This window comes from Hemitrygon akajei, chromosome 11, assembly GCF_048418815.1.
Source record: "Hemitrygon akajei chromosome 11, sHemAka1.3, whole genome shotgun sequence".
In the NCBI taxonomy this organism is placed as follows: Eukaryota; Metazoa; Chordata; class Chondrichthyes; order Myliobatiformes; family Dasyatidae; genus Hemitrygon; species Hemitrygon akajei.
This window is the reverse complement of record NC_133134.1, coordinates 132838420-132862778: the sequence shown is the minus strand read 5'-3', so window position 1 is coordinate 132862778 and position 24359 is coordinate 132838420. Positions and strand designations below refer to the sequence as shown.

The following is a 24359-nucleotide window of genomic DNA, read 5'->3' as shown; positions in this document are numbered from 1 at the left end:
CCTAGCACTGACAGGCTAACAGAACCTGCCCAACATAAATAAAACCAATCAAAATGGAAATTAATGTAACCTCTAGGTTCTGGATTAGCCTGCAGCAATAACCATACTTGAGTGTGGGTACTTCTACATTACAGCAGAAGCTTCCGTTTTGGCCTTGCGCTAGCCCTAAACAAATTTATGGCAAAGCATTTTGATTTAACATGCCATCACCATCAATATCAAGTTGTAGATGGCTGTTAATGAAGGCTTCATGAATAAATTATATACATTCAGAATGCACACAGAGGTACAATTTAATTTCCCTCTATCTAAACAGATAAATCATCCAAGAGGACCACAATCTTGTCATGGTTTGCAGGCTTGTGTGCCTTAATGACCTGATGAGCTATGCTGGCTGGAGTCAGGTATTTAGGCTTTGGCTTTTGGTAGGGTCTCCCATGTCAAACAGGTCAAAGGGTAGAGAACATACTAAGAGTGGTCCACTGGTTCAAGTGTTGAGGTCAGGGCTGATAACTGTCTGGCAAAACAAAATTATTACGGAAACAATGAAGATTTCTTCTACGTTTGAACACACCCAGAGATGAAGGACCTTCACTGTGGCCCTAAACACCAGTGGCATGAAAGGCAGTGGAAAAAAAAACACACACACACACACAGATATATGAGGCAATTTATTTGTCCATACTGGAACACTGGTGAAACCAGTCTCAACTTGGTAATATCCCACTGGGAATGTTGCCCCTTAACCAACCAGCTGATAACTGATATCAGCATGCAGGTTGTGAACATCTGGCTTAATGCACAGCCCATATATATGGATGAGCTTTGGGGAGATTAGCAAGATGGATTTCCAGGCTCCGGGTGGGAGCTCTGATCATGGCTACATTTCTGACCTGCGAACTGTTTGGGTTACGAATTGTTCACAGGAACTGCAGTAACTGGGGAGGACCTGTGCTGCCTATATTGTTTCAAGAAACCACTACCATTGATAAACACCTCATTTACAAACACTGAAATAGAGGAGACGAATCCTTTCCAGCACTGAATCACTGCTGGAACTTCCACTACAGTGGCAAATGCAACCAAGAATTTAAATCTACACTATGATCAAAACATTAAAATACATTTCAAAAACTTTCAAGCCCAGGAATATTGGAAGTTGCTCTTTGTCCTTTTTATGTTCGTAGCAATTCAGCTCTTGAATCAAGTCACTGGTTTAAATGGGTGAACCAAGAACAAAAGGACATGTTGTATTGGAAAAGGAAAATTACCAAATTAAACAAATTTGGTTCTCTTTCCCCTCCAATTTAGGTTTCTGTGCATCATTTTGCCATTTTGATAGAAGTGTCCAAGACACTTATCTTCAGCTATCCTTACACGCTGCTTCCAAGCTTATTTCTCTTTTCACTTTCATTATTTACTATCTTTCATATCTCTCCAGTGTCAATCCCACTTCTGTTGTACACAAAGTGCAAATCATCACCATTGAAGTGATTCATTACTATAAAATGCATTATTGTATATCCTAGCTCAAGGCTTAATAGGGAACAGCTCTACTGAAAGAATTTCAAAGAATATGCAGGACAAAATAGCAAAATCTTTGAGGTACAGTATAGCATACAAGCTACACCACTGAACTGTAAACATGCCATCATACTTAATACAGGGATTGACATTAATTGGCCAGAATTCAAATTGGAAACACGTAATTGTGCTCATGAAGTCATTTAACATGGGATTCCTTGTTCATCATTGTACCAAAGGATTCAAAGCAGCATGCCTTCACCTTCTCCAATGGATTTGTCAGAACTACATGTGTAAATGATTCTAAATCTCCCATTTCAAACCATGTGTTTTTCAGATTATGCTATCTCTAAGCACACAGACAAACAAGTACTATCCAGAGCTTTCATAAACATAATTTTCCATTGTCCTGTATTATAATCCAAATATACAGGCAAAGCCCCTGAGTTTACAGGCATAGACGCTATCATTCGTGCCCACTGTTCCTTACAGATAGAGGCCAAATATAAAAAGGCAATGCTTATAAATTATTTGTACACATTCAAAGTGTTGAAACTATTCTTAGATTCTCAATTGCTTAAAGATCTCCAGCTGATATTAATACATAGTACTGTATTTCAAACCTTATTATTTTTAGAAATGTTGCTTTCAATGGCCAGCATGTTACAGCCCCAGTTTTGGTTAGTATGAACTGCTTTTGCTTTTAAGTAGATCAGTTTAATTCATAGAATGCTCATACGGAGTTTCCCTGATTTGACAGCAGAGCAACCCAGGACAAAGGCAGATATCTTTCAGGCTCTATTGCTGTCAAATCCAATGCCATGTAGGTTTTTGTGCGGGTGACAGAACAACACTTTTGAAAACAAACCAAAAGCTGCCAAACTGCATAAATGGAAAATTTAAAAAGGGAAAACTTCCTTCCCTGAAAGAACATTGGGAAACAGTTCCATTCTGATAAGTATAGAATGTTTCATGATTTCTGTAAACTCATCATTTAATTCACATCACTTGATAAGACTGCAAGCAAATATCAGTCTACTATTTGTCAATCAAAGCAATATCCACAACGTACTAACATCAGTGTGAAGCAGCCTTTGAATGATTCCCCTAGAAACTGGATGTACTAAGAAGTGTTAAGCAGCCGCATTGTCAAACCACCTTTTAAAAAAATTATTTAGATTCAAAAATGGATTTACCACTTAAATATCCTTTCACAATTCTGCGTAGAAAACCAGAAACATAAAACTTCAACAACTATTAATGCAATTAGCACCACAGACTGTTCATATTCACAATGCCAAACAAATATTATGAAATTAGTGAAAATATTTTGGAAGTACAAAAGTGACCAGTGAGTGCACATTTATGGAGGGATTCTGTTAAAACTGCTGGAATCAAAATATGGAAGACAAACACACAAATCCGCACCCATCTTCTTCATTCACAAAAACTTCCTTAAAGTTAAAATCTTAGGAAGTGCTCCCCTGAAATAGCAGAATGCACACACAACTGCATTACAAAACCAAAACAAAAATTATTTTATGACTGAATGAATTCCTTGACAAGTTTTATGCAAAAAGTATGTCTTTCATCATTCCACACTAGCTTATAGAGAAAACAATAGAATCTTGACAGGAGCAGCCTGCTATCATGAAATGTGAGAATTTTTGGGATTCTCAAAAATTCACCCACAAGTCTAGCAGTGAACCAGGATTACAGGAATTTCAGTAACTTGTAAGGTAGTCACCACTTGTAATTTTATTTTTACGATGAAACAGTCAACAAATCTTCACATTGTGAATACACACAACTTAATAATCTTGATAAATTGCTTGTCACTGGCCACATTACTGCAGTCCTCTGTGCATCAGCTCTTTGAAGCAGTTACTGGAAACACAGATCATCTCCATCACCAGAGCTACCAGTGAACGACAAGAATTTCCGATTTACAGTCAATCTGATCACAAGGAGTTCACTGAGCTCCCAACCAGAAGCCCACAGAAATCAAGGGGATAAACATGTAAATCTTCAATGAACATTTCACCCAGTTTTAATTCACATTTATCTTTCACCAAACAATAAAGAGGCAAAACGTAAAAACCTACTTTGCACTGAATGACTGACAACCTCCAAACACCCAGATTGAATTAGAATGGGCTCCCACATTTTATTCACAACAGGTGAAACAAAAACTGTGGTTTATTGGCATGTACAAATATTAGAGTCCATGAAACTTAATGTTGGTACACAATAATTGTTAATCTGCAATAAAGGTGTTTACATCCTTTCTGAAAAGCTGAATGCCTTCTGGAATTACCACAATACAATTCTTATTAGTTATATTATTGTGGCATGTCTTCACAATACAAAGGAGAGCTGGAAGATAACTTTTAAAGAGCAATGAATCTATAAACTTGTTGGTAAGGAAAACCAACAGGAGTTCAAAAGCTCTGAACTCAGTAACCAGCAGAATAGAGAATCCATAAACCAGCATAACAATCTGCAGTGCCCAGTAGCATGTAACATGGAACAACGGGATACTTAGAGAATTAGCACTGGAGAGTAAGACATCTGCACTATAGTGTTTGCTGTGCAACAGCATTGCTTGTTAACAAGGGATGAAGAAATGTTCAAACCAGACAGGATACAGAATACATAAATGTACAATTTGGTATGGGAGGTTTTTTTTCCATGATGTATATGGTAAGAAGAACATTTTAGAAAAAATGTTCAAAGTAAATTATTTAAGTACGTATATACTACCCTGAAATTCATTGTCTTCACAATGAATATACTCTAAATCCAAAAAACATAATATCATTAAAACAGTCCACCCAACAGGATGGGCAGACAACCAATGTGCAAAAGACAAAAATTGTGCAGATACAAAAGGAAATGATAATAAATAAATACATGAATACGTAGTACAAAGGGTGATTGATAAGTTCATTGCCTAAGGTAGAAGGAGTCAATTTTAGAAAACTAGCACATTTATTTTTCAACATACTTACACACTTAGTCCAGCGGTCATGGAGTATATGGATCTTGGACCTCCAGAAAGTGTCCACAGATGGGTGATTGATAACTCCTTCTACCTTAGGCCATGAACTTAAGTTATGCAGTTCCAATTACATGCATATGCTGGTCAACCCTTTGAATGATAATGCAGAAAGTTTGAAGTTAATAACTCATCTCCTACCATAGGCCACGAACTTATCAATCACATGAGAAGAAGTCCTTCAAAGTCCTTATCTGTGATGCATTGGGTCATATCCACAATGTTTTGCAGGATTTTCCATTCAAGGGATTTGCTGCTTCCATACTAGGCCATGATGCAAAGTGTCAATACACTCTCCACCACACATCTATGAAAATTTGTCCAAGTTTTAGATGCTATGCCTAGGCTTTGCAAGCTCCTAAGCAAATATAGCTGCTGCTGTGCCTTTATTTGTAAATGCACTTACATGTCGGGCTCAGGACAGATCCTCCGAAATTTTAATATCAAGGTATTTAAAGTTGCTTGAAGAAGTTGCTCTTCACCTCTGATCTCCCCATGAGGACCGGATCAAACCTCCAGTTTCTTCCTCCTGAAGTCAATAATCAACTCCTTGGCTTTGCTGATATTGAGTGAAAGTTTGTTACCGTGGCACTGCTCAGCTAGATTTTCAATTCCTCCCCCCCCACCACCTTTGATTCCGCCAATGACAGCAAACTTGAATGTGGCATTGGAGCTGTGCTTAGCCACACAGGCATAAGTATAAAGTAAGTAGAGCACGGGGCTAAGCACACAGCCTTGAGGTGTATCTGCACTGACAGAGATTGGGGAGGAGATGTTGTTGCCAATACAAACTGACTGGCGTCTGCAAGTGACAAAACAAGGTTCCAATTACACAGGGAGGTATTGTTGCCAATGACTTGAAGCTTAATGATTAGTTTTGAGGGGATGATGGTATTGAATACTGAGCTGTAGTCAACAAGGAGTGACCTGATCTGTGCACCTTTGCTGTCCGGTGTTCCAAGGTTGAGTGAAGAGCCAATGAAATTGCATCTGCTGTGGACCTATAGTGCCAGCAGGCAAAATGGATCAGATCCAAGTTGCTTCTTGTGCAGGAGTTTATACGCTTCATCACCAACCTCTCAAACCAATCTGACACTTTGGATGCAAGTGCTACTGGATGATTGTCACTGAGGCAGATTACCACATTCTTCTTCAGCACAGGTATAATTGAAGCATGTGTGTACCTCAAACTGCCGAAGTGAGAGGTTGAAGATCTCAGTGAACACTCCAGCCAGTTGATCCCCACAGGTCTTCAGTGCTCAGCCAGGGACTCCATCTGGGCTAGATGCTTTCTATGGGTTCACCCTCCTGAGGACGCTGTCACGTCAGCCACAAACTGAAATCACACGGTCATTGGGGGCTATGGGAGTTCCTGAAGGTTACTCCATGTTTTGATAAGCAACATGAGTACAGAAGGTATTGAGTTCATCTGGAACCGAAGCCCTATTATCATCTATGTCGCCGGTTTACTTTATAGGAGGTGACACCGTTAAAGCCCTACCATTAAAGCCCACCATTAAAGTTTAATCCAGAACTGACACTCCGCCTGCGAGATGGCTTTCCGGAGATCATACCTGGACTCTTGCATGTTACTTGGTCAGCAGAAATAAGTCCTCAGCAGACTGCAGATCTCAGGGTTCATCCAGGGCGTCTGGTTGGGGAAGACTGAATGATTTTGTGGAGACGCATTTGCCTATGACTGTTTTTATAATGTCTATGACAACTGTAGTGCATTCATTCAGATCATCTGACAAGTCCTTGAAAACAGCCCAGTCTACAAACTTGATGCAATCCTATTTTCCAGTTTAACATGATGAAAATGCAAAGATATTGACTACTCATAATACATGTTAACCATCCCTTATCTGAAATGCTTGTTTCAGACTTTATAAATATATAATGAGATAGCCATTAGTTCCGATTCTGAATTTATGTGCGACCGATAAGCAGTCTCTGTTAATCACACTCGTTCACAGTTACTTGTTCATTACACATATGTACTTCACAGTAAAAAATGAGTACATACTATTAATATAATGAACATATAATGTGAGCAGGGTAACAAAAAACAGCTCAGCAGCATTGGGAGAATACCTGAATCAGCTGTTGAACAACAAACTGCGGCAGGCTCTCACTCTCCACTTACTAGGCCATGCTTCAATTAAAAGGTTACAGTTCTCTGTATCTACTTCTATGTTTTTATGCAAGATGTAAAAACAATCAGCATTGTACCCTTGTTCTGAAGTTTAATTTTCATTATCGACAATATTAGCAAACTCAAATGATTTTCTCTGCCTTTGCGTGACTTTAAAAATGTATTGCTTTGCCTTTTCTTAAGTTTCTGCAACCAGGCTGCTGAACTTTCACACACAAAATGCTGGAGGGACTCAGCAGGCCAGGCAGCATCTAGGAAAAGAGTACAGCCGCTGTTTCGGGCCAAAACCCTTCGGCAGGTCTAGAGAAAAAATGCTGAGGAGTAGATTTAAAAGGTGGGGGGGAAGGGGGAGAGAAACACCAGGTGATAGGTGAAACCTGGAGGGGAAGGGATGAAGTAAAGAGCTGGGAAGTTGATTGGTGAAAGAGACAGAAGGTCATGGAAGAAAAGTGGGGAGGAGCACCAGAGGGAGGCAATGAGCAGGCAACGAGATAAGGTGAGAGAGGGAAAAGGGGATGGGAAATGGTGAATGGGGAGGGAAGGGGTTGAGAGCCTTTACCAGAAGTTTGAGAAATTGATGTTCATACCATCAGGTTGGAGACTACCCAGATGGAAAATAAGGTGTTGTTACTCCAACCTAAGTGTGGCCTCATCATGACAGTGGAGGAAGCCATGGATAGACATATTGGAATGGGAATGGGAAGTGGAATAAAATGGGTGGCCACTGGGAGATCCCACTTGTTCTGGTGAACAGAGCTTGGTGAAGCAGTCTCCCAATCTTCATTGGGTCTCACCAATATACAGGAGGCCACACCAGGATGACTGGGCACAATATATGACCCCAAACAGACTCACAGGTGAAGAGTCACCTCAGCTGGAAGGACTGTTTGGGGCCCTGAATGGTAGTGAGGGAGGATTGTGTAGGGGCAGGTGTAGCATTTGTTCCACTTGCAAGAATATGTGCCAAGAGTCAGATCAGCAGGGACAGACAAATGAACAAGGGAGCTGTGTAGGGAGCAATCCCTGCGAAAAGTGGGAAGTGGGATGGGGGGGGCGAGTGAAAGATGTGCTTAGTGGTGGGATCCCGTTGGAGGTAATAGTTTCCCACACAGTTACCTTCAAATTTCAGTTCATCATGATAGATCTTCACTTGTTTCATGATCATCATATCATTAAGTGACATATGTTCACTCCAATGTCGACGAATCAACTCTTTCAATACATGATCAAGATATTCATTTTTTGTTTTAGACAATTTTTTCTATTTTGAATGAATTTCTGGTCATTGCATATGTGAGGTTACTTGTGAGAATTATCTGTGGTGCATAGAGACCCACGCATTGCTTGGGAGCTTTCCCAGCACCTTGTGGATTTTCCATTTCAGACTTCATGTCAGTGCTCAAAACAGAAGTAGATTGCAGATGTTTTGAGATTTTGGAATTTCAGTTAAGGGGTACTTAACCTGTAATAAGGTGATGGTTTTATTAATGGAGATAGGTCTTGGAGTTTATTCTCATGCTTACTAATCCGGCAGTTTTACAGAAAGCCAGAGATTTTGTTTTTTACCAAGATAGTGCAGATACTGGTAGGAGGATTACTTCAATCCACAGACATTTGAAATGGACAAGCATTAAAAGTTTGGCACAATGAATCAAAAAGCTGAATTCACTGTTGGTGAATCACTCCTGTTGCATTAAAGGATTTATCAAGGCACTGCAACTTCGGTGAATTCTTAAACAGTGCACTGTGGGATGGATTGGATGTTTCTGAATAACAAGCGGATCAAGCCCAAATTGTTAAGTATAAAGAGTGTTATGTTGCACATCATTTGCAGAATTTAATGGAAATTGCTTTGAAATTTAACCAACATCTCTGTCCAGCACTTACAGTCAGCAGCGAAGTCACAACTTCCCAGGCAAGCTTTGCATTACATTCACTCAGACAGAAAAATGTCTTTGCTCCTGATGCACAGGCCCCATTGACTGCCTACCTGCTTATTTAAAAGACAGCAAAGTACCTTGAACATCAGCAGATAGACAAAGCAAAAGGCACACAAAGCCAAGGCTGTGAAAACAAGGTAAACAAAGCAAGCCCATCACAGAGGGAAAGCTTTTCCAGAAGGAAAACAGAAATAGAACCTACCCAAGATTAATTGAAACAGTCAATGCAAGGCTTAGAATGTCTGTGCCATGTGTTCAAACAGCAGGAAATTTTAAAAAAACAGATTTTAAAGTCATTGTGAAGATCAACAAATTAAAAGAAATGCCTCTAACATCAGATTGTTCTGTCAAAGATCGAGTTCTATGACAGAGGACACATTTGGTCTCAACATATTCTGGCAAAATACTAAACATGATGCTAGGTCAAACAAAAACACCTTGTAATAAATGGTTAATTGGAACAACCAACAGTAGGAACCAGCAAGCAGCAAGGATTGGCTGAAGAACTAAAGATCAATTGGAGGGCTAAACATTTAACTGAATACGAACAGTTCCCAGTACTGGCATCAACATCCTTTCCAAAGGATTAATGAAAGCCAATTTGTTCAATGCAAGACTTGTCACATGTTTGGAATCATTTAAATATGGAGGATGAAATTAAACATTACCTCATAATAAATACACACAAGGCTCTGGAATCTCTTGTACTACATTGCAGTGCAGCACCAATTACCAAAAATGTTCCATTCAACAGAGGCAAAAAGCTTCAAGGCACAAAATGTTGTAAATGGTGAAGACTATTAACCTTACATCATTATAAAACTCAGTTAAAAATACTTCTGTTTAGTGAGAAATTGTCAATCACGGATTGGTGGTTGACAATAATAGCACACAATATGTCAAGGTCAAAGCTGAAGCCATTGTACAAGACAAGAAAATGCACAATATTCAGATATTTGTTGGGGGAATTCTGTTCTATATAACTCATGATTCTTACCAAGTCTGGCGACTGTGCTCAAATCACTGCGACAGCAGCACAAGATGAGAAAAAACAGATGGTGGATCAGAGAGCATGTGACTTTATGCAAATGCATCGTCCTTCAAACATTACAACACATTGGGATATTAAAGTTTGTGTGTGACATTTCAAACTGCAAAGTGAGCACTGTTATCAGTCACATCAAGGGTTCTGACTAGAAGAAAGTTAGGATTTGCCTCTCACACTTCAGAAGTGAATCAGACCTGTCTATTGGGGGGGAAAAAAGCTTTTGTGAACAAAATAAAGAATGATCATCTCTTATCACTTTTTTTTAAAAAGGAAAGACCTTGCAGTCTAGTCACAGATCAATCACAACTACCACAGTGCCAAGATGGGCGATTTTCTTCAAATATAACAACATTCCGCAATGCTCTTCAAGCAAGACACAATTGCTAGTACCATATCCAGATTGTCACACAAGATTGAGGTGTGTAGTGAAAATAAAACTTAAACCTGACAGGTTATTCCAAGCACAACTACATGAATTCTGAGAAACAACGTATTAGTAAACATAATGGCAATGTTCACTAAGTGACTGCAGAAGAAGAAACTAGAATAGAATGGAGAATCTCATGAACTAGGTACAGAAGTAACCACAGAAAGAAGAACAAGCTGACAACATTGAATAAAGATGTCACAAGATTTGCTAAGTAAAGAAATAACTGTCAGATATCCAACACAAAATCTAAATGTTTATGAAAAGTTAACAACCTGAATTTATAGTTGCTGTGTTTGAGCAAATGGGAAGACTATTTCAAAGTTCAAATTTCAAAGACTAATTCAAATAAATAAAATGTTGACATGTAAACATCTTTCAGCAGAATATGAGAATTAGCAGAGATCAACAACATCTGCAATATGAAGTCATCCCAAGTCACTCTGAAAAGTCCAAATTTATTCCTGACATTATTTTTTTATTTTTTTTTAAATATGGAACGCTTCACGAATTTGCGTGTCATCCTTGAGCAGGGGCCATGCTAATCTTCTCTGTATCGTTCCAATTTTAGTATATGTGCTGCTGAAGCGAGCACATCCTGACATAATTTATGACAAGTTTATTCCAGGACTTGATACAGAACTGACCATTTCGCAGAGTAACAAGTGAATTGAATTCAGGTATCACATTCCCTTCAGGACTAGAGACTACCACAACACAACAAACAGCCAAATACTTTAGGAATATACAAACACTTAAATAATTAACAGGATAACTTGGTAACTTTTGTATTTAAGGAAGAATATTAGTTTTTCAAAGAATATTAGTCTACAAGTAAATCACTATAAGCCGTTGTTTGCTCTTAGTCAGCATCATCTGAAGAGCCCCATATTTCAGCAGGTTTTCAAGTTCAACTGTTGAATCATTCACAATAAAGCATTTACCTCTGGATGATTCCTTGTACACAATCACTATTTTACAAGTGCCCTCCAAGTTTATTTCCTCCTTTTACTTTGGGATCAACTGAAGAAAGATGCAAAATATTAAGTGTTATGCTTCAGTTGATCAGCATTCACAATATTACTCAGACAACCAAAGAACCCAAACCAACCCTTTTTTTTGGGTTGGTTCCCAAGGAAATCGAAATCCTTTGAATTGTGGAATCAAGTTCTTCATCAGCAAAAATCCCAAAGTAATTGGAAAAGGAAATCTACAGCTTGTGTTGATCACTGATAAACAATCAGCTTGCATGATCTCTGCATTTGGTTTCTGACAATGGCCAGCTGCAATATAAACCAAAACATCACAAAACAGAAGATCGACAAGGATGAAAGAGAGCACCAGCACCATAAAATGTCACATAATAACAATGTTATCCAGTCATTTATATTTAGCTTGATAAAATGAAACATATCAAACAAACTGCATTTCAACGTAATTACACAGAATGTCAAATTCACAGTTATTTTACATATTAGTTAGAATTAGTTCCAATCCCACAGTTATGAGAGAATAAATGTGCCCACAATATTGGTAAATTAAAGATTTTGTTACAGTACCAGCCCAAATTTGTCATAAATTTTCTCTTTAAGATTTTCTTCATATTATTGTTAGCACATCACAAATCTGCAGTTGTAAAAGCTCACCTTCAACACCCCAAAGAGGAAAAAATCCATCTTTCTTCCATAGCTTTGAACAAACATATGAACAGCTCCCATCTGCTGCCTTAACGATAAAGTTGACACTATAAACCCATCACATTTAGTGACTTTACAATTTCACACCACTTATCTCATGGCTTTATAGGCAAGAAGTCAGCAAATATCCTTTGCAATTTGAAATTATGTAACAATGATGTAAAAAAATGTCTTCATTTGTTCTGTTACATTTTCCTTTATGACATTGGAGATCTATTGGGATTTCTAGCTACTTAAAGCAGCACTGACCTGAACTTTTACACTTCCCTTTAAATTCCAGGAAGGGTGAAGAATGCCATTATGAAAGTTCAATTAATCATAAAGCTAACAACCTAGATACACATTTGAATAAAGATCTTCTTTCATATCTCCAAATCATTACCAAACTTTAAGTAGAGTGGCTCATATAGAAATTATGTTCAACACAGCTGAAAAGAAGCTTGGTGACACTTCCTATTGTATCTGACAACCTACATAGCTTAAAGTAACCCAAAAACATGGGGGATGGCAAAGGCTTACTTCAGCAAAAGAAGAAAATCAACAATTACATGTTGATTGTTGATCAACATGTAATCAACAATTACATCAAATCAACAATCATGTTCAATTACATTGTATGGTCAAGCTCAAAACAATTGTTTGGAAACATTTCATTCTTTCTTTAAATAAATCAGAGGGAGAGTAGAGATTGCAATGAATCTACTCTGTACTTGAAAACAAATTGCAGGATTCACATCTAGCAGGCATTCAGCAGCTCAGGTTCCAACGTCATTGAAGTAGTGCAAGAAGTTACTTAGTAACAGCAAGTGAAAAATTCGGCTACAGTACAGAGAATGAAATAGGGAGCTTTGTGACCATCTCTCGTTAAAAGTCTCCAAAGTTCACAAAAATATGTAACTAGAATCATTACAAATTCTCAAAATTCTCCAAGGTATGTGTTTCTCTAAATCAAGTTTCTAGAACAGTTCTAATTATAATCCACCATCATATGCTCATGGATATAAAACAGCATTGTCCTCCATACCTCTTCACCACAGTGTCCTCTAATGCATGACTGAAAATAAAACTTACTTATTTAACAAAGACATTCTTGTGTGGTGCATCGGGAAATTTAATTCGTTAAGCATCTTTAAATAGCCTTTAATGTACATTATTCTCCTATCAACTTTCTAAAAACACTCCTGGATGCATGGTAAAACTCCTTCCGGCTGCTATCCTCTCTCCAGTCACTCATCCCCACAGCATAATGATTAAAGCTTACCACGGCTTTTCTTTTGGTCATTTCTGCTGCCTTCTGGGTCTCCCACTGGGAAAGGCTGCCCGTTCAAAAGTCAACATTATAACTAAAATACATTTGCAATGACAAGGCTTAGTCTCATTTCAATAAAACCTCTTGTGTTTTACAGAGAGCACATTTCAGGCAAGCTGGAGAACACAGAAAAGAGAAAAAAAATGTCAGAAGGGAATCAGGCAGTGACCCATGTAAATTTGAACTTGCTCAGCAAGTGGCTCCTACCCAAAGAGGGGAGAAATAAAAAGATTAAAAATTCCCATTAGTTATTATGGTACATTATTAACTATACAAGAAATAAATGCTTGGATATCTGTTTTTTTTTTAAAAAACAGTTTGATCCATCAGGTAATACATTTCGCTGACTCAAAACATGAAGATAGTAATATATGCTCATGGACTTGTAAATTGGATTTAGGGTGGACTTCTGCAGCAAGTTTATTCAGATACACAGAGCACTAAGTGCACTGGAAGAGCAACAAAATTTAAAGAATCCTGTTGAGATTTTTCCAATCGTATTTTCACCTATTTGAAGTTCAGTTTTGCTGAAACTAGCACAATCCCAATGGAAATGCACCACAAAACAATGCGCCACATTGTTACACAATGATAAACACATGGGCCACAGAAATATGGAGACCTATGTGGGAGGGAAAGGTTAGACTGATTTTAGAGTAGGTTAAAAGGTTGGCAAAACATTGTGGGCCGAAGAGCCTGTACATTGCTGTAAAATTCTATGTAAACAGACCCATCACTCATATTATCCTTGAGCTTTGCTAGGAGTGAAGCAAAAAAACAATTTGAGATACATTAGGCTTCATTTCACAAACAAATTGATTGATTGCTTTGCTTTCCAGTCAGTTCATTGAAATAAAACTGAAATTATTTGACCTACAGATCTTTGTAACCATGAATATATTTTAAGCATTCATAAAATGCTTTCTTTAAAATCATAAATATTTCATTCTCTTCATCAAGTCATAAAATTGCCCACAACCATCTGGAGCCAGCTGGATAAACCACTAAATCTCTCCTATCTAGTTATGTTCATATATTTGTAGGCCTGCATCAGTAATAAAAAAGTTAAAAGAAAAATCCATACAAGGCTTTGGTTGTCATTGGCCGGGCCAACACAAACTGCTGCAGAGAAGTGGCAAAGCCAAAAGTTTGGGCAAGTGCAGTAGTTATGCAGTAAAGAGTGTGTTGGTGGGGAGTTCTAGGATACACTGATACATTTCCAAGGAGTTAAAGGAAAGGAATTGCATGTGGCAATGTTCCCTCGTGCCTGCTGCACAGAAGAGGTTATAGGTTTGGGGAGATGCCGGTAACAGTGCTTTGGTGAGTTACTGTAGTGCATCCTATAATTTCATTTAGAAAACATGGACATTCTGCAGTGTGAACTGAATGGAAGCATCTGACAGATTTTTAAAAAATTTATACACACCCCTAAAGCACTCTCAGACCATGCTTGGTGTATTTTCACATACAGTACACTGCTCACTTTGATAATGTTTCCCACTGCAAAAGAACAAGCCTCCAGTTCCCAGCAAAAAAAAGTCTTTTTGGCTCCTCAAATAGGTTGCTGCATTAATTAGCAGCAGATGTGACAGTTCTATGCCATGACTGTCATCCAATAGGAAGCAAGACTGAAATGCTGCAACCAATTTTTAAGACTCAAATAAATATTTTCCATCTGTAATTTTACCATTAAATGATAAATTTAATGAAACAGGCCTTTTAGCCCAACTTAAATTTCAATCTAAGATACTACGAGGGGTGATTGATAAGTTTGTGGCCGAAGGTAGAAGGAGTCAATTTCAGAAAACCTAGCACATTTATTTTTCCTACATTTACACACTTAGTCCAGCGGTCATGGAGCATACTGATGCCTTCTTTGTAGAAGTTGGCGTCTTGGACTTCCAGAAGTGGTCCACAGCATAGGGTGGTTGGTAAGTTCGTGGCCTAAGGTAGAAGGTTATTAACCATCTCCTTCTACCTTAGGCCACAAACTTATCAATCACCCCTGCTGTGTGCCACTTCACCCCTGCTGTGGGCCACTTCCACAAAGAAGGGATCTGTATGCTTCATGACCACTGGACTAAGTGTGTACATGTAGGAGGGGACTATGTTGAAAAATAAATGTGCTAGGTTTTCTAAAATTGACTCCTTCTACCTTAGGCCACAAACATCAATCAACCCTCCTATTTGCTGGTGTTTAGCCAATATCACTCCAAAATGTCCATGTCCATGCATCTGTTAAGATTTATTAAAATTCTTAATATACATAGCCCCCTGGAAACTCAGTCCACATATGGACCATCTTCTGGGTAAAAAATATTGTCCCTTGGGGCCTGATTAAATCTCTCCAATATCAGCCTAATGATATGTCACGTAGTTCTTGATTTCCTTACCCCAGGATAATATGTGCATTCACACACCATCTATGGCCCTCATGATTTTATACACTTTTGTAATATCACCCCTCATTCTTCTGCACTCCAATGAGTAATGTTCCAAACTGCTTAAGCCTTCACCATAGCTCAGGCCCAACCTCAAATCTTCTCAGCACTCTTTTCCCCTTAACAGCAAGGTGTGCATGTTTCAAGTTAAAGTTGTTGGTGTCTCAAAGAATGGTGTAACAAAGTGTAGATCTTTGAATGGAATGAGGTAAAGGTTTATATTACAAAATTTCTAGGAATCAGACACTTTAGTATTAATTTAAATGTAACGTAGACAGCCTGAAGCAGATGCAAGCAAGAATGATGGTAGAAGTTGAAAACAAGTACCACCAACAGATACGTCAAAATGAAATTCCCAGGTTTCTCTGACACCTGGTCATTGATGAGAAATAGGAAATTATTAAGAACAAATTTTAGGGCGAAAAGTGGAAAGAATCAGGTAATTAAAATTGCCACATACAGCACAGCACCCAGAATCACCAAATAAAAGATGTTACATTTCAATTCAGGCAAGTACATAAACCACTCTGCAAAAAAAATGCCCGAGAGCTGGAAATACAACCACCACCTCAGGCTTTAGCTTTCAAATCCATCCTCAGCAGGCTCAAGATTTCTTCTTCTAGCTGATATACGCACAAAGAGCAAGTAAAAATGTACAAAAGAAAGGAACTTCAGCCCTCAGAAGGTTTATAAGCCTTCCATATATGAAAGCATTAAGTATAGATTGTTAGGGGCTGAATAGGACATTTTCTTAAAGCTGTGAGATGCAGATTTAAACCCCCAACTTTGTAGAGACTTACTTCTTTATTAAATGTAAAACTCTAGCCTATATAAAGCAATGAAACCCACTGGGGAGATCCTACCACTGATGATCACATTCTGCAACCAGTAAGAATTACAAATCATATTCTATTGAATTTATTATTCCAATTCAACAGAGTGTGTGTAGACTAACATTCAAACACAGGCTTAAATGAGACAAAACTAATGGATTTATTTAAAATGTGAACTGCACTGATTCTGTAATCCTTACCTCTGCAGTATCTATAGCATAACTTAAAAGGAAGATGTAACACTGAAGAATTAGTATGAGCAAAATCCCAAGGCATCAATTACGTCAAGAACCTTAGAAATCATATAACTTGCTCTTAAGTGGCTATATGTTGTGAACTGCTCTGTTTGATAAAATGAAGAAAAATGTTGCCTAATTAACAGATTAACTATGCCACTGAGACAAAAGAACATAAAATTTTCAAACAGTGCAAACTATTGACTATATTTCCTCACCACTTCTTTTTTTGTTGCATACTACAGTGTAATCAGGTAATTGTGCAGATGAGGTTACAGTTCAAGTTTCTGCTAAAAATAATTTACATAATTAAAAACTCTTCCATGTGCCAGCAAAATAGGAATAATTGCATGTAATTATTTTGTTCACATTAGAAATATCGGGCTGGAGAACTCTGCACCGCCTAGAGTTAATACTGATTGCCCACACCCATTTATACTGACTTTACCCATAGCAAGCTAGCCTCACTCTGGCCCCCTCTGAAAAAAGTTTTCTAAATGAATTGATGGCTAGCAATTTTAAAATATCTTATCTATACAACAGTATCTGAAAATGTAAATATTCTCAAAATGACCACGTTGAAGTACCAATTAAAACATATGGAAACTGAAGAAAAAATGTAAATATTTTCCCAGATTCTAGTGACCCTATTCAAAAGAATAGGACAGTCGTTAATGAAACAGTCCTCCATGCAGAAAAGCTAAGGAATCGATATAAAGTACATCTCACCCCTGCACTTAGTGAGTCACTATCCTGCCATTCAGCTAAATGGCAAACCCAACTGTGGTGTAAGTAGTCAGATGTGCTGTCATTTCATCTTTAGAAAGTATCAGACTCGTGCACGTTACTGTGCACAACTGTAGATTTGACATTTCCTGAGGAACAAACAGTGCCTTCCCATTACTCTGCTGTATTTAAGAATGGCAAGATGGTAAAGGTTCTGTGATGATGTTGAAAGCAGATTTATTATCAAAATGCATTTTCAGCGAGGATGCCCTGTTTTCCATCTACTAGGAACTAGATATGCCAAAGTCTTTAAACTGCTGAGCCAATTATTTCCATTGGTAAACAGATTTAGTGAATTAAATACTTAATATGAAAAAAACTTTTAAGATGATAGTTGCAGAAGCACTAGTAAACACACCCAAACCCTTGGCCTCTGTACCTCAATCTGCAACTGGATCCTTGACTTACTCACCAGGAGACCACAATCCGTACAGATTGGAAATAACATCTCCTCCTCCTCCTCCTCACTGATAATCAATATCACTGCACATCAAGGATGTGGAAAGAAAACTGCAGAAAGTTATAAAATTTTCCAGTTCCAACATGGGCACAGGCCTCCTCAGCATCTAGGACATCGTCAAGAAAAAAAGGTGGCATCCATCATTATGAACCTACATCACCCAGGACATGCCCTCTTCTCATTGCTACCATCAATGAGGTACAGGAACCTGAAGACATACACTCAGTGTTTCAGGAACAGCTACTTCCCCTCCGCCATCAGAGGGGAAGAACACTACCTCACTATCATTTCCTCTCTTTTAATAACTAACACTATAATTTAATTTTCTTTCTTATATATACTTATTGAAATTTATAGTTTATTATAAATTGCAATGTACCACTGCTGCAAAGCAACAAATTTCACAAATGCCAGTAATATTAAATCTGATTCTGATATCAGAAAAAAAGAATGCAACTTGAAGACCCTTCCTCAACCAATGAGAAATTGGTGGAAGCTCAGTTTAGACAAAAGAATTGGACTGGCTAAGGATGCAATTTGATGTCGACAAACAGAATTTCTGGCCCCTCCTGCAGTATAAATGAGATTAGAAAATACATACAGGTGTTTTGGTTTATAGCTTGTTAATCCAACAGATATCTTACATAATACATTTTAAGCAAAATAATTTCAATTATTGATAAAGTATTACAAAGCTACATTCAGAGATAACAAATGGAAATTCATGAGCTCTGAGTATTGATGATCTCATCTTAGAAATAGTGAGACATTTTAACATGGGTTTCTTTTAATTAAAATCCTTGCAATGATTTAAGTGACAAAAAACAATTGTTGTTTTAAATTATCTAGTCTGCATGCATGAATAATGTTGAAGCTGTATTTGCACATACACAGACCATCTGTGACCAATATATTTCAGTAACAAATCAAATGCATGGTTCATGAAACAAGGATTAAAGAAAAACCTCATCTTTGAATAGAGTGATTTAAAAAAAGAAAAGCAATCCGAAAGCATCCGCTTAGGTGTCAATAGGTTTCAGGAACAGCAATGAGTATTTATTTTTGTTAATATTCCAATTCTTTCATGCAAATATTCCTTTTTAGCTCAATTCCATAAATCCCATTTATCAGTGTATCAATTACTGGTCTCTATTAGCTGATGTCAACTTCTCACTTCCCTTGACATTTCACACCTATGCAATACTCCAGTAAAGTCAAGATGCTGCTAGCTACCGTGTACCAGCAATGTCATACACTCTTCACTGGGCACACCTCACTCAGGCGATGCTGAAAAACATGCTAGGGATTAAGTGGATCAATGATCAGAATCAGAATTAATATCCACCAGCATATGTCGTGATGTTTGTTGTTGTGCAGCAGCAGTACATTGCTGCTGCACAATGATGGAACCATCTGCTAAAATTATCAATTCAAATTGGTTTCCACTCAATAAATGTTATTTTTCTTAACTTCTTTCATCTTCAACATAGGTGATAGCAGCTGAATAAAGGAGAGGTTTAAAATTAAGTCTATTTAGTTAATAAGTTAAAAGTTAGACTTAATTGGATTTAATTACAGCAAGTTAAGAATTTCAAACTGCAAAAACAAGATAAGAGAATGCAAAGAAATAAAGTCAAAGGGGGCAAGCCTTTTTTTTTTAATTTAAATTTATCCTAAAGATCATAATTAAATAAATTTTAGTCAGAAAATTGTGCTACTGTAACTTGTCATGGGAATGAGTCTGTAATTAGTGAGTACTTTAGTATTAGGGGCTACAAAATTGTTAACCGCAATATTGACTAGTTTTAGTAATTCGGTTGAAATTCTTAAGGTCAAAAATGTGGATTTGTTCATCTGCAAGGAACTTCAATTATTTGGTAAAGTTGAAATAGATAACACAAGAACAGCTATAGCAGCAGTGCAAACCTACTAATACTTCAGATGTTGTGCAATTATATTGGATGCCAACAAACAAGTTACATACTTTAGTCACACCCTAACCACCACTGATCACTAAACAAACTGCATTTCAACATCTATGTAAAATATAGAATTCTAGTTTACTGCCTTACATATTCTTCTGATACTTGAACATGTTTCTTGTATGATATAAAACTAAATAACTTATTTTTGTTTCATTCCTTCATCCGGTAAATACATGTAGTTTCACACTGCTGAAGCTTTAAGAACATCTGGTATGAATATTTACTGTATATTACACAGCAATGTATAGTCCAAGTTCTAGCATATCAATTTAAAATATGCATTCAGTTTCCTGAAAAAAAATTATGCCATTAAAATTTTAATGTCAACTACATTGGAAAGCAAAAGGGGCATGTTCTGTTTCGGTCTTACAGTCTAAATCTCCAGCACTGAAACGGGCTGCAGAATTAATTGATTAGTTTATTACTGCGATACCATGCAATTGACTCCAATAGTATTATACCATACAAATATTTTGAAACATTAATTTACATCTCACAAAATTTGTACCTTCTTCTGAAACATATTCGATTTTAGACAAAATTTTCAATGTATCTATTGGTAGAGAACTTTTAACAGACTACACTGCATTCCATACAAAACTGCTTAGAATGTTACTCCACTGGTGCGTTTTCAAACGTATTTTCCCCACTATCCCTCCATCACTCCATCCATAGTAAAGAAAAACGCCGGCTTGTTTTTGTCAACGTAACAGTACCATTCCAAAAGGATTCCCCCCCCCCCCTCTAAAATAACTAGTATGCCCGGGATTCATCAAAACAGTATTCTTTCAAAGTATCCGCCTTTTCTGAAAGGATACTATCATCTACGTAGAGAAAATGCCTGTTCGAGTCATTCACACTGCAGCCATAATTAAAAACCATCAATAACTCCTTCAATAATTCTCCTCCTGGAACCAAGTCTACCCCCGTTGGACTACGAAACTGCAATGGGCAGAGTTAGCCAGGCGAGACCTGGCTAGCTTATTTCCGATCCATCTCCTAAATCATTATCAGAAATGTCGTATTTCCTTACACGTTGCTCTAATTGATGACCAAAAAAAGATCAAAGTTAAAATAAAGTCACAAAATGTAATAAACGCGTTCTATGGTTTCACTACTCAGAAATGCAGGCACGTGTAATAAAAATTTCAACCCTTATCCACCGTTTCAATCCGCAATGGCTTCCCCATTGTAATTACAAATCCTCCCAGCACCAAACAAAATATCGGGAGGAATTCCAGTGATACAAGGTAGTGGGCAAGCAATTAATTTGGACGCATGCGGTATAATAGTACCAACCCAGCTCTTAGCACATCCCTTCACAACAGCCATCTCTCTCCCACATCACTGCACAAATACTTGTCAGGTTTCAAAGTTTGAAGGGTGTAAACTGTGACACCACATTCACACAAGGACGCAGACTGGGGACTAAGCGAAATTTCTTTAAACAATGAATTCTTCCATTCAATGTCATTGGACAGCTTTCAAACTCACTTAGAACCACAGTCCGGGAAAGGGGCGGAGGGTGTAAACCGAAATATACCAGAACCATTAAATTCATCCACGAACAAGAAGAAATAACTAGCGGTCCTACAAGGCAGGAGTCGGTTCCGCAGATCTCCGGTCAGTATCGGACTGGTAGGGTAGATAGACCTTATTTGCAGTATTTTGGATCAGTCCAAACACAAACCCACACCATCTCCCCAGAAACTAAAAGTAGACAATGAAAGTTTTATTACAGCTAATGAGTCGCACGGGATGATGGTGAGGAGTTAATGTTCCCAATGATCAGGGTAATTGCGGTTCCTCCAATCTCCCCACCAAAGTCAGGAGGGATGAATGTTTCCTCCTCCGTGCAGGGCGCAGCTTGCCTGGAGATAGAGGATCCCGTTGGAGCATCTCACTGTTCTTACCTTTAAGGAAACTCTGGCCTTCAGAAATACTCCTGGAAATAATCGCTGCATATACATCTTCGGAAAATCCAGTTTTACAGGAGGATATTCCTCGTTCAGCATCCACCGCTGTTGCCTGAGATGATCAAGCACAAAATACCCCATTCAAACTTATTGCTGGTTAAAACTATTCGGACCAAGGGCAGGTTTTTAAAAAATGAAAGGGGAGAAAACGAGCATAGAACATAATGTAAAAAAAAATCGGGAAGACTGCAATGTAAACTAACATGCAGAAAAAGAAATACGTCCGATGAAGCAGTGCTTTAACGATAACTGCGGTTCGCGAGCTCCATACAACCAAATACATTTATCACAAGCAATTAACAAGAATTATTTCCTCACCCGATCAGAGCAAATAAGCAGCGCGATCGGAAGGATGGCAGCGGAGACTAGCATTTTGTTCAGTGTAAACCCCCTCCCCCTACATTAAAAAAAAGTCGGGCAAAGTTTAAATTAAAATAAAAGCCCTCTTTGGTGCTGGTGTCAGCTCCTCATCCAGCAGCGGTTGCGAGCTGAGTCGGCGCCGCTGGCTCCCTCTCCCTGTCTCTCTGCACTGGGCTCTTCTCTTGTGTCTGTGTCAATTTCACGCTGCAGGTGCGCGGCGCGCTCCACCACCACCTCCTCCTCCCGGCCGTCGGCGCGTCAGCAGTCCCGCCCATCGAGGGTAAGGGGGGGGGGGAGCGGTACTGGTGGGGTTATGACAAAGCGAAGATTAGCCCCCCGAAGGATTTACATGACAATGCAGCTATCAGCCACCCACAATACGGCCGTTTGAAATCACTGCATTCCCCAGTATTCCGACAACAGAAGTGATCCCACATCAGAAGCCTCTCGCTAATACCACCACTCTTTAATATTGAATCATTTCTACAGTACTGCATATTGCTACAGAATGCCTAAAACATGTTTGTGTGATTTATAATATGATATGAACTACGTACTGTATATTGATACATTCTATTCTGAAGGGCAAATGTTTTAAGGTGAGAGTGGAAAGATTTAAAAGCGGCCCTAGGGGCAACTCATTCACACAGAAGTGGTGAGTGTGTGGAATGAACTGCCAGAGGAAATAGTAGAGGTGGTTTAAAACTCATTGATGTGCATAGGTAGGAAACGTTTGAGATATGGACCAAAGAGAGGCAAATGAGCTTAGATAGACACTAGAAAGACTACAGATGCTGGAAATCTGAAGTAACAATAAAATAAATGAACAGTTGATGTTTTGGACCCAGACCCTTCATCAGCTTTAAATGAAGAGGACAGAAACCAAAAGGTAAGTGAGTCCAGGAGAGAGGAGTAGGTTTAAATAATGTAAATTATGCAAATTACACAAGAATGGAAAAAAAATGCTAATTGGTTAAAATGGCCATAGTGTTGCTCTACTGAGGTAGTGATGAAGGTTGTGCAGATTGGTTCAATAACCAAAGCTATTTTTGAACCTGATGATGTGTATCTTCATGCTTCTGCTCCGTCTGCCCCATGGTGGCTGCAAGGAGATGGCAGAGCCCAGATGGTGAGGATCTTTGATATGCACCTCCTGTAGATAAATTTGATGCTGGGGAGGGATGTGCCTCTGATCTGCTGGGCTGTGTAGATTATTCCTTAAGCTTCCTACTTCCCAGTGCATTCACTTTGCTGCACAGGACCATGATGCAGCTGGCCAGAATACTTTCAATAGTACATCTGTATAAGTTTGTAGCTATTCAATGACACGCTGAACCTCCTTAACCTTCTAAGAAAGTAAAGACGCGGGCACACTTTTCTTGGGGTGACATACATTGCGGTGTCCGGGATGGGTCATAAGCATCAGAATCAGGTTTATTATCACTGCGTTGTTAAGTACTGCCAGTATAATGCAGACATACAGTAAGATTACTATGAATTATAAAATTAAATAGAAACATAGAAACCCTACAGCACAATACAGGCCCTTCGGCCCACAAAGTTGTGCCGAACATGTCCCTACCTTAGAAATTACTAGGCTTACCTATAGCCCTCTATTTTACTAAGCTCCATGTACCTATCTAAAAGTCTCTTAAAAGACCCAATCGTATCTGCCTCCACCACCATTGCTGACAGCCCATTCTATGCACTCACCACTCTCTGAGTAAAAAAACTTAGCCCTGACATCGCCTCTGTACCTACTCCCCAGCACCTTAAACCTGTGTCTTCTTGTGGCAACCATTTCAGCCCTGGGAAAATGCCTCTGACTATCCACACGATCAATGCCTCTCATCATCTTATACACCTCTATCAGGTCACCTCTCATCCTCTGATGCTCCAAGGAAAAAAGGCCGAGTTCACTCAACCTGTTTTCATCCAGGCAACATCCTCGTAAATCTCCTCTGCACCCTTTCTATGGCTTCCACATCCTTCCTGTAGTGAGGTGACCAGAACTGAGCACAGTACTCCAAGTGGGATCTGACCGGGGTCCTATATAGCTGCAACATTACTCTCGGCTCCTAAATTCAATCCCACGATTGATGAAGGCCAATACACCATACACCT

General features: G+C 38.5%; 1 protein-coding gene and 1 non-coding gene across 2 annotated transcripts in view; both read right to left on the bottom strand.

Moving 5' to 3' along the window:
• LOC140736017 (cadherin-4-like) overlaps nt 1–22393 on the bottom strand; it is a 693508-nt gene extending 671115 nt beyond the window's left edge. Inside the window, exons 1-2 of the mRNA XM_073061696.1 lie at nt 22194–22393; nt 21813–21927 (exon numbers count right to left, since the gene is read on the bottom strand). Coding sequence (XP_072917797.1) covers nt 21813–21927; nt 22194–22247 — 169 coding nt within the window. The 5' untranslated portion in view covers nt 22248–22393. The remainder of the gene's footprint in view (nt 1–21812; nt 21928–22193) is intronic.
• Nucleotides 10641–10747, bottom strand: LOC140736399 (U6 spliceosomal RNA). Its single transcript, XR_012100934.1, has one exon. It is a non-coding gene; the product is annotated as a U6 spliceosomal RNA (small nuclear RNA).
• Nucleotides 22394–24359: the final 1966 nt, after the last annotated feature.